The sequence below is a fragment of the Eulemur rufifrons genome, chromosome 7 (genome assembly GCF_041146395.1).
Source record: "Eulemur rufifrons isolate Redbay chromosome 7, OSU_ERuf_1, whole genome shotgun sequence".
Taxonomy (NCBI): Eukaryota; Metazoa; Chordata; class Mammalia; order Primates; family Lemuridae; genus Eulemur; species Eulemur rufifrons.
The window spans coordinates 284983518-284992933 of record NC_090989.1 but is presented as its reverse complement, the minus strand read 5'-3'; the positions used below and the strand labels follow the sequence as shown (position 1 = coordinate 284992933).

Here is a 9416-nt window from a genome sequence, read left to right as displayed (position 1 = left end):
CCCGTCCCCGCCCTCGCCCCCGTCCCCGCCCCCGCCCTCCAGGCCCCGGCCAGGCCTGGAGGAGTCTGCCAGGCTGCCTGCAGGACACCTGCACCCATCTTTTTGGCTTCCAGCAAACAAAAGGGAACCCACCCGTGAAGTGCTTGAGAGCGCAAAATATTTTATTCAACAATTTGCAGTGTAACAATTTGCATTTAGGAAAAATAGCAGCTCCCACCTGCAGGAAGCTTCTTGAATCAAAAGTGGTGAGCAGTCCACCAGAGAACCGCCGGCATGGCTGGGCTGGAGGAGGTCCCGGAACCACAGGACCTCACCGAGGGACACAGGACTGCCCATCCACAGGGACAGGCCTTTCTCAAAGTGACAAGAACAAATGGATCCAGTCAGACAGGTCTGTGGAACATCCTGGAAAACAGTCTGGGTTTTTCCTAGATGATCAAGTGAAACAGAAAACTGGGAAGGGCCTGTGCTAATTCCACATTCTACAATTTCTACATTTAAATTTAAAATTTAAAATACCTAACTGCTTATGTCCCCCCAGCAGAGCCTACAGAAATTATTACCTACTGATTTTTATAAATATTTAAATCTTTTCTTTTTTTCAGTCTCTTTAGTCTTAACAAGAACACGAGCAGTTTTCAGAACAGTCGATGAGGCCTTAAAGCTCTGGGTCCGCCGAGCGGAGGTCTTCCCCAGGCCGGTCCTCACGGCCGGGTCAGCAAGGAGCAGCAGGGGGGACTCTTAGGTTCCAGAGCTGCTGGCAAGAAACTGTATGAGCCACTTTCTTCAAGATGTCACCAATCCTCAAATGATGACGCCCAGGTGAGAGAAAGCCGGTCATCCAGACGGAACTGTGGAAACCATTCTTGAGAAGGTGCAGCGCTCCTCAGAGTGCCCACTCAGGGCCTTGCCGCGAGACTCACCAGACCGCTTATGTGCACAATAAAAATCAGGTCTCTTACGGGTCTCAGTTCTAACAGTGGCCACTCACTTGAGCCAGCCGCGTCAGAGGTCAGTGCTCTGGGGCTCTTTCCTAACCGCTGAGCTGCACCTCGTGGCAGGGAGGGGCAGTGCCTGTCTTCCGGGTGCATGAAATCACCCACGGTCCTAATTAGGCCACAGAAAGTGGAATGAGGCTGTTGCTACAGGAGAGACATTCGCTTCAGTAACCAGAGCCGCTCTCAAAACCTAACTGTGACCTGTTGCCAAACGAACCCCACGCTTTGCTGAGGCGCTGCCCGAGAACGCAGCTTCCTGCGGTCATTCCTGCCGGCTCAGAAATGGTTGGGGCAGAGCTGCCCCTGGCTGCAGGGCAGGTGGCCCTGTCTCCCTCTCCTGAGTCACACATTCACTCTTTCCCCTCAACATCTTAAAGGAGCCCTGGGATTAAGAGGGCAACAATTCACAGTGGAGTTTTGAGAGAGGCCCCAGGTTACCGACGCATTGCCCTCCTGCAGCAAACAATTCTAGATTCACCAAATGGAATATTCTTAAATGACTGAGAATTATCCTAAATCATCTGAAATGACTTAAGTAACATCATTTTCAGTGAGAGACTCTGAGTCAGAGATTCACTCTTCCATCCAGCATCTGAAAGGAATGGTGGGGTTAATTTCTGAAATAATTCATCAAGACGGGGGTGAGGAGAGGGAGCTGCAGAATGTGGCCAGCTTTGAGTTACCGCCCTGTCTGGGGACAGGAGTGAGGCCCCAGGTAGGCAGTTAGGTTCTTGGTGGAGAACAGTCTTCTCAGGGTTCCAAATGCAAACCCCAAACAGGGACGGCTCTAGTTCAGTGTCGCGTATTTCCTCTGGCCAATCCTCCCCGGCCTTGAGCTCCCAGAGGTGGCAGAGGCCTGAAAAGAAATGAACAATATTGACCTCTGCATGTCCACCAGGGTGGACGACACCCAGGGACGATGCCGCAGGGCGCTGGTCTACGTGGTAACCGCACAGGTTGCTGACGTCGGCAAGTGGAACGCTGCGTTTCTGTCCTGAAAGCCCAGGAGAACGGACAGGTCCGCAGCAAGTCAGGCTCCCTTAAAAGTGCTGACTCGTCTGCCAGCAGCGTCTGCTATCACGGTGGACAGGAGGTGCCTTGGTTTTGTCAGGGCTCTTAGGCCTGAGGCCAATTCTGCAGTGCTGGCTTGCTTAGTGTTCAGTGAGTCCAGGGAGGGACGGTGGCCTGTGCCTGGCCTGCTGCTGCAGGGACACCAGGTACAGCCTCTGCTCCCTCTCGAAACCCGAGGTCAAAGCCAAGGGATTTTTGTAAAGGCAAACTGTAAGATAAAGGTTAACAGGGGGGAAGAAAACCAGCGAATCTTGAAGCTGAAAACCAAGAGCCGGCCCAGGCAGCAGAGAGGGTGCAGCAGCCCTGCAGGACCAGGGCGGGGAGGGCGGCCCGCGGCAGGACTGCAGTCAACAGGCGTGAGGCCGGCCCACAGGCAGCTGTGGGCAGACGGGCATGGCAGTGGGGGCTGAGTGCCAGGACACCCTCAGACCGCTGCCCGCTCTCAGCTCCCCTAAACTGGCAGACAGTGTGTTCTCTACAGGCAAGAAACCAGAGGGAGGAAAGAGAAGGCTCAGGAAGGAAAACCAGAGGGAACCTCAAAAACATTCCCCACCTGAAGTGTGAGCGCCCAGGCCAGCAGTCTGACCCTGGGAGTCAGGGGGGGACCCTGGGAGGGAGTCAGACAGCCCTGGGGATGGAGAAGCCCCTTCAGGCTTCCAAAGAGAACGCAAGGAGGACCCTGCAGGGAGCTGCACCAGAAAATGCACAACCACCTTCCGTTCTGAAGAAAATGATTTCTGCGCAAGAACTCTACCCAGCCACACAATCGACCGAACATACCGGTAGGATAAAGGCATTCTGAGACGGGAAGGGTCTCTACAAACTCACCTGTGCACCTTTTTGTCAAGAAGCTGCTGGGAAACAAAAAATAAAGAAACAAAAACATCAAACCAGCAGCAAGTGGAGGGTGTGTGTGGCCAAGACAAACGGAATGACCAAGAGAGGCAGCAGCAGAAGAGTCCGACTCCGCCCCAGGGTGAGGGAGGAGGCCAGGAGCCTGAGCCCAAGCGCCAAGGAGCAGCGCCCGACGCAGTCACTGGGGTGACGGGGGTGCCGAGTACCCGGATCGGCTAGAGGAGTTCCAAGTGACGGCCTCTGGAGAGGCAGAGGTGGCAGGACGGGGAGAGGGCGCAGCCTCTCCCAGCACGCCCGTGGGCCGTCGCTCGGTGGTGCGCCACTCCCATTATGCAGGGAGTCCGGGAAGGGACGCTGAGAGTCACCGAGCACCAGGCCAGGAAGTCAGCAAGCGAGCTGCCGCACACGTGGAGGAAGACAAGGGCCACTCACCTGTGCCAGCTGAGCAGGGTTGTAGAAGGGCACGGTGCCCCCTGCAGTGGGGAGGTCGCCAGGAGCCTGAGAACCACAGAGAAGTCACCTCAGCAAGGCTGTACTGCACGACAGCTGGTGTTTCAATCACGGACACAGATCCTATTTCTAAGTGAGGATTTATGATGCTTCTAAGTAAGCGACAGAAGCAGGTCAAAGATACTGCTCGCAATACTGGATTTAATTGTTTAATGGTTCATAGAAAATGGTAAAAATAAAAGCAACATGCAGAGTAAAGTGCTGTAGACACCGAACATGCAAAGGTAAGGAGTGCATGGCACTGGGACGTCACATTAGTGTCAGTCTAAGCAGTTAGTAGGTTTTTTGATTACTTCAGACCTCGAGTACCCAGCTCTGAAACCCAGCGTCCCAATGTGCAGGCAGCAATGTCGTGTCAAGCCTTTCTGCTGAGCCACTGGACACGGCTCAGTTGCATGGTACACACGGAAGATGGAGTATTCCTTCGTCCCCACCCAGACTGGCTGCAAGACGCCGTCACTGCCACTCTCACTGGCCTCAAACAAACCTTGCCATGCTTGATCAGAAAGAAGAACCCCTCCTCCCAGAGGAGAGCACCCTGACCCAGGAACGCCCACACAGCGAGGCTGCACCGCGGGCTGTTCATTTGAAAACCAATTGAGAAAGAGCAACGTTTCTGTGAGCATTTGCGGTCAAGTCAATCATCAAAGCATCTGATATTTAACAACAGAATCCCTTTAAGGCCATCTGAAGAAAGGAACACTGCATCCTTGGCCACGTGGTGTTTGCGTGAGACAGCGGGTGGGGTGGCTGCATGGCACACACAACGCGCCCGCTCCGGCACTCTTAAAGGAAACACAAAGCGACACAACTCATCCTCCAGGTGAGTGAGAGCCGCCAGCCACAGGTACCTGGTTAAAATGCTGGCTTACTTCACGTGATAATGAACTCATTGAACTACAGCGCGAAAGCTACAAAACAGCAAGAACACACACAAAACACAGACAGGAAAATCAACATGCATGTCCAAGCTGTCAGTTCAATTTCAAAAGCTTTTTGATGCCATTAGAATTGATACAATTCAAAAGGGGAAAAAGCCAGAGTTAGCTTAAAATTTCTATTTTAATGTGATGTTGTTAAGAAATAACCATTAGTTTTGGGGGAAGGCTGGGGGAAACTGTCCAGCTCTTGCCCTAAGCCAGCTTTACCTTATGGCATCATGAAATTCCAGATCATTCCATGCTGTGTTGGGGGTGACTTACCACGGTCACCTCAAACCCCTCATGCCCTATTTGGAGGTCCTAAACAGATTTGCTCAAACACAATTTTTTCCTAGGAATACAACACTTTGACGTGTTTTCATTTCTAAACTGACTTTTCCTGCCCAGTATCATCCATTTTTAAAGGAAGAGGCACTTGGAGAATAAAACTGAGCCGCGGGCAGCCGCGGGCACGGTGCTCCTTACCTCCCCTCCCTGGGAACAGTCTGGTCGGGGGGCTGGGAGTTCAGAGCCAGGGTGCAGTGCTGCGGAACTTAAAACCTGCGAAGAAAAACAAGAAATGCAGCAACTAGCAAATCCCAGGGAATTTAAAGTCTTTCACACCAGGCAGAAAAACAGTGAACCGTTCCTCCGGCCCGGGTTACAAACACCCACTTCCATGTAAAGTGCTCCGTGGTGAGAAGTCACGAAAAGAAAGCATCTCCCCGTGGCGTCACACTCGCACTGTCCTGTAAGCTCCAGACCCCAACAGCTCACTGCTGAGCACCTACTGTGTGCTGTACAGGCCTCAAGGCCCCATGACAGCTTTGCCATTCGGTACTATTGTTATTCCCATTTTACAGAGGGGGAGACTGAGGCTTAAAGAGGTTTAGCGACCACCCCACACTATAAACAGTGAACAAAACATGCATTTACTAATGAGTGGAGGACCAGAATCAGAACTGGGCCTATCCAACTTCAGAGACTCTGGGCTGAGCTGTTACTTCACATGGGATTTCGTTTGTTTTTTTGAGGTGAAGATATACTTTATTTTTTATTACTAGTAGGTAATTTCTCCTTTTTTTAAGTTAGAGTAACTTTATAAAATATTTTTATTGTGGTAAAATACACATAAAATTTACCCTTGTGACCATTTCTGAGTGCACAGTCCAGTGGCATTAAGTACACTCACACTGCTGTGCAGCCATCGCCACCAACCGTCTCTAGAAATGCTTAATCTTCCCCAACTGAACTACATACCTCTTGGACAGCGGCTCCCTGTTCCCCTCCCCCAGCCCCTGGCAACCTCCACTCTGCTGTCCGTCTGTCCACACACGGGCGTCAAACGTTTCTGGCGGAACATTATCCGTGCACAGACTGGACACCGCCCCGCAGAGGGCAGGAGCTGTCTTGGGCAGGACTGGCAGGCACGTCCTCACTGGGTGCCCTCCCTGCTTCCGGCTGCGCCCCTCACCTCTGGACTGGCCTGGCCCCCGGCTGGAGCCTGCCGTTCCCCGCCAGCCCCGTCTGCAAGTTGCAGCTCTTCTGCATCTGTGAACGAGAGTGCAGGAGGCCGTCACTCTGTCCAGAACATCAATGGGATTTCATTTAAAACATCCCAAAAAGAAGAGTTTCACGTGGTACACTCACAGAGGAAAGGGTAAAGAAATCGGAAAAAAAAGCACAAACTTTGGGGCTCTTTGCATGCTGGTCAGGGCATTCTTTTAAAGGGAGGTTTAGGCCAGAGACTCACAAAAAGAGAGAAGGTCACAGGGCAGGAAGCCAGAAGGCTAGCGCTCTGGGCTCACTCAGGCCCTGCCCACCTGGGTTTGGTGCGAAGCTAGCGGGAATAGGGAGCGGGGCCAGTGGAGCAAACAAGTCTGCGGGAGGAAGCGCTGGTTCACTCCGCTGGGTCCCACGCGGGTTCAGAACATCGACGTAGCGAGCTCTAGTTCCGGCTACAACGAGGGAGGGGAAGCAAACTGGGTCCATACAGGAAGTGACCTCAGGCTTCCAACAGCTCCGTTTCCCTTGCGGCAGAAGAGGAGCAAGCGGGGTGCCCTGGGAGCCACACATGGCCTGACCATGAAGAGGGCGCCTCTCTGCCGGGCAGCTTTGTGTGGACTCTTGCCCCCAGGGAGGTTTCCTGGTTCCTGCCACCATGTCTCCAGTTCTGTTCTGACTCATCGGACACTCCGTGCCCGCAGTGCGTCAGCACCGATAGATGGTGTGCTGCGGGGTATTTGATACTCTGGAGAACTGGACTCTTCCCCCCAAGGATTCATCTTCATGACACTGACATCACCTTCTGCAGTGTGACAAATGCCATCTCATACCTGTTACAAAGGCTAAATTCCCATATCTCTTGAACTGTGAATTATCCAAATGAGCTCTGTCGTCAGGGAACTCTCACCTGCTCTCCTAGAGAACACATTCACCCCCGTGGGGCCGGAGGGCGCGGCCTGCGCAGCCTTGGGAAACGCAGTTGGAGGTGGGGGCGGGGCCTTCTTCTGCAGAGGGAGGAACGGCCTCAGGAATCCCCTCCGTGCACCCAGACGCCCCCGGGGCGTTCCACAGGATGCCCCCAAAGGAGGGCCAAACCCCGCACCGTGCAGGCGTAGGCGCAGGGAAGACTTTTCCTTCCACTTCCAGCCCGATAATGCCCAATAATAACTGAAATCGTAATTTACCTCTTCTTCTGGTTCATTTAAATTCACCCACTGGTTTTTCTTTTCATCCCAAACAATCTGCCAAGATTTTAAAAAGGGAAAAAAATGAGTAGATTGAAGCTAAACAGTATTAGAATCTGATAAATTATGACACTTTCAAACTTCAGAAAACGTCTACTCAGGTCTGTCCTAAAAGTGACTGACAAATCACTAGAATTCCTCCCGCTCCCCACTGTGCATATCTGTTTTATGGCACTCACCGATTTGTTCTTGTCATCGGGCAAATAAGCTTCTGTCCTTTTCTTCCCAGGTAGCCAACGAGAGAACCAGGATTCACTCTAAACATAAAAACCATCACAGCAACCTTGCAAACGTTACGCTCAGTGAAATGCGCCAGACATAACAAGATAAACGTTGCATGATCCATTTCCATGAGGTCCCTACAGCTGTCGGACCCACACGGACGGGGAGGAGCATGGGTGCTGCCAGGGGCTGCAGGAGGGGAACAGGGAGTCAGCGTCTCGGGGGGACAGAGTTCGTTTGGAAAGATGAGGAAGCACTGGAGGTGGACGAGGGCGGTGGCTGCACAGCGTGAATGCGCTCAACACCACTCAACTGTGTGCTTAAAATGGCTAAGGTGGTAAATTTCATGTATGTGCATTTTACCATAATTAAGTCAGACCAGTAATATGCCTTTAGGAGCTTCTCATGTCCAAACACGGACAGACGAAGCTGCACATGCTCCCGCTCCACGGAGCGGAAGGCAGGCTGAGGAAGGCAGCGTGGGGTCCCGCACAACACAGTCCCCCCATTTCCCATGCTGGGAGAACATGGGTGTTGGGGAAATTTACTTTATTCTTCACATGCTGTACTTCATTTCTAATTAAAAAAAAGAAAAAAGCATCAGTAGCTACCTACACACTCTCACTTCTGTTTCTCCATGAAGTCTGCTGAGCAGATAAACTTGTACTTGAGATCTGGAATAGTCTGTTTGCTGAAAACCTATTTGAAGTGTCACGTTTTATCTCATAATTCACACACATTTTGAATTAAATGTGTGCTTATTTTTAAGAGAGTAGCCATCAAAGAAAAGCCTGATAAATAACTCCATTAGCACGAAGAACTAGGTTCTTTACAGGGCACCCCTGGGAGTGCAGAGGCAACGTGCAGACGTTCACAATACACGCAGCTAACACAGGACTCGCACCCACCGTGCAGTAAGGCCTCCCGCAAGGCACTAAAACAGCCCAGCTAAAAACTGACAAGCTGGGCACGGTGGCTCTCGCCTGTAATCCCAGCTACTCCGGAGGCAAGAGGACAGCCTGAGGACAGGAGTTCAAGACCAGCCTGGGCAACACAGCTTTTATTTAACATTTAAATAAAAATGTTAAAAAGTGTACAGAGACTGGAACAAACACTACACAGAAGAGCAGAGACGGTAAAGAGCTCAGGACAAGGTGCTGACTCAGCGTCGTGACTCAGCAGGGAAATACCTCAGACCCAGCAACCTGCTAAAGGCCCAAGGGCTGGCGACACCCATGCTGGTGGAGTCTTGAACGGCTGGGACTGTCATCCTCCGAGGCCGGCAGTGCAACCTGCCACAGCCGTTTAGGAAGACTATCCAGCAGTGTCCCCGAAAGCTGAGCAGACACTTATCCTGTGACTGAAAAGCTCCACTCCTTGGCACAGACCCAAGAGAAACGAGTACATTCTCCCACCAAAAGATACAGACAAGAATGCTCACCTGACTTTATTGATATTATTCCCAAACTGAAAATAATCCAAATCTCTATTACTGGGAGAAAGGAAACTGTGGCACAGGCCAGACACTGACACAAGAACAAACCAACTGCTGCCCTCTGACCCCTCTGGCCACCCTCTGGGGTGGGTTTGACAGAAAGTCGCCATGAAGGAACTGGGGGCCTGGAGGTGTCCTCATACTGACGTGGGCGGTGGTTACACGTGTGTACAAATATATACACGCTCACCACACTGTTGTACACTTTACACACTTGACTGTGTGTATAAAAAGACTTTTAAATGTTTGCTTTAATTAACCAAGAAACTAATGCCTTTCCCTTGCCTTCAGTGTACGAGGAGAGCTGCCTCTGGGAAGCTGAGCCTGCTTGCTCAGAACCTGCCCCGGCCCTTCCTGCCCAGCTGGACGAGAACGCCAGGGGTGGGCTGTGCTTTACCTTCTTAGGTTCTTTGACCTCTTTCTTGACAGCTTGTCCAGGTCTCTTCATTTCGGGAGCAGATGTCAGAGACAGAGGAGGCTGCGCAGAACCCAAGTTAGCACGATCCCATCCTGCTGGGGTCTCTGAGTCCTGCGCTGTTCTCGAGGGGTCCTGTCCCAAGGCAACAAGGAAGCAGGCTCTCCTGGGGCTCCTCGT

The 9416-nt window shown here is 52.0% G+C and overlaps 1 protein-coding gene across 4 annotated transcripts in view; it reads right to left on the bottom strand.

Moving 5' to 3' along the window:
* Positions 1 to 149: 149 nt before the first annotated feature.
* The window catches only part of SEC16A (SEC16 homolog A, endoplasmic reticulum export factor), a 37904-nt gene continuing 28637 nt past the window's right edge, over positions 150 to 9416 (bottom strand). For 3 of the 4 annotated variants that reach the window (XM_069477092.1, XM_069477094.1, XM_069477093.1), the window contains exons 22-31: positions 9219 to 9371; positions 7284 to 7361; positions 7045 to 7101; positions 6768 to 6864; positions 6178 to 6312; positions 5829 to 5905; positions 4841 to 4915; positions 4286 to 4345; positions 3357 to 3422; positions 150 to 1854 (exon numbers count right to left, since the gene is read on the bottom strand). In XM_069477092.1, coding sequence (XP_069333193.1) covers positions 1786 to 1854; positions 3357 to 3422; positions 4286 to 4345; positions 4841 to 4915; positions 5829 to 5905; positions 6178 to 6312; positions 6768 to 6864; positions 7045 to 7101; positions 7284 to 7361; positions 9219 to 9371 — 867 coding nt within the window. In that variant the 3' untranslated portion in view covers positions 150 to 1785. The remainder of the gene's footprint in view (positions 1855 to 3356; positions 3423 to 4285; positions 4346 to 4840; positions 4916 to 5828; positions 5906 to 6177; positions 6313 to 6767; positions 6865 to 7044; positions 7102 to 7283; positions 7362 to 9218; positions 9372 to 9416) is intronic. The other variant, XM_069477095.1, reaches the window with a different exon arrangement.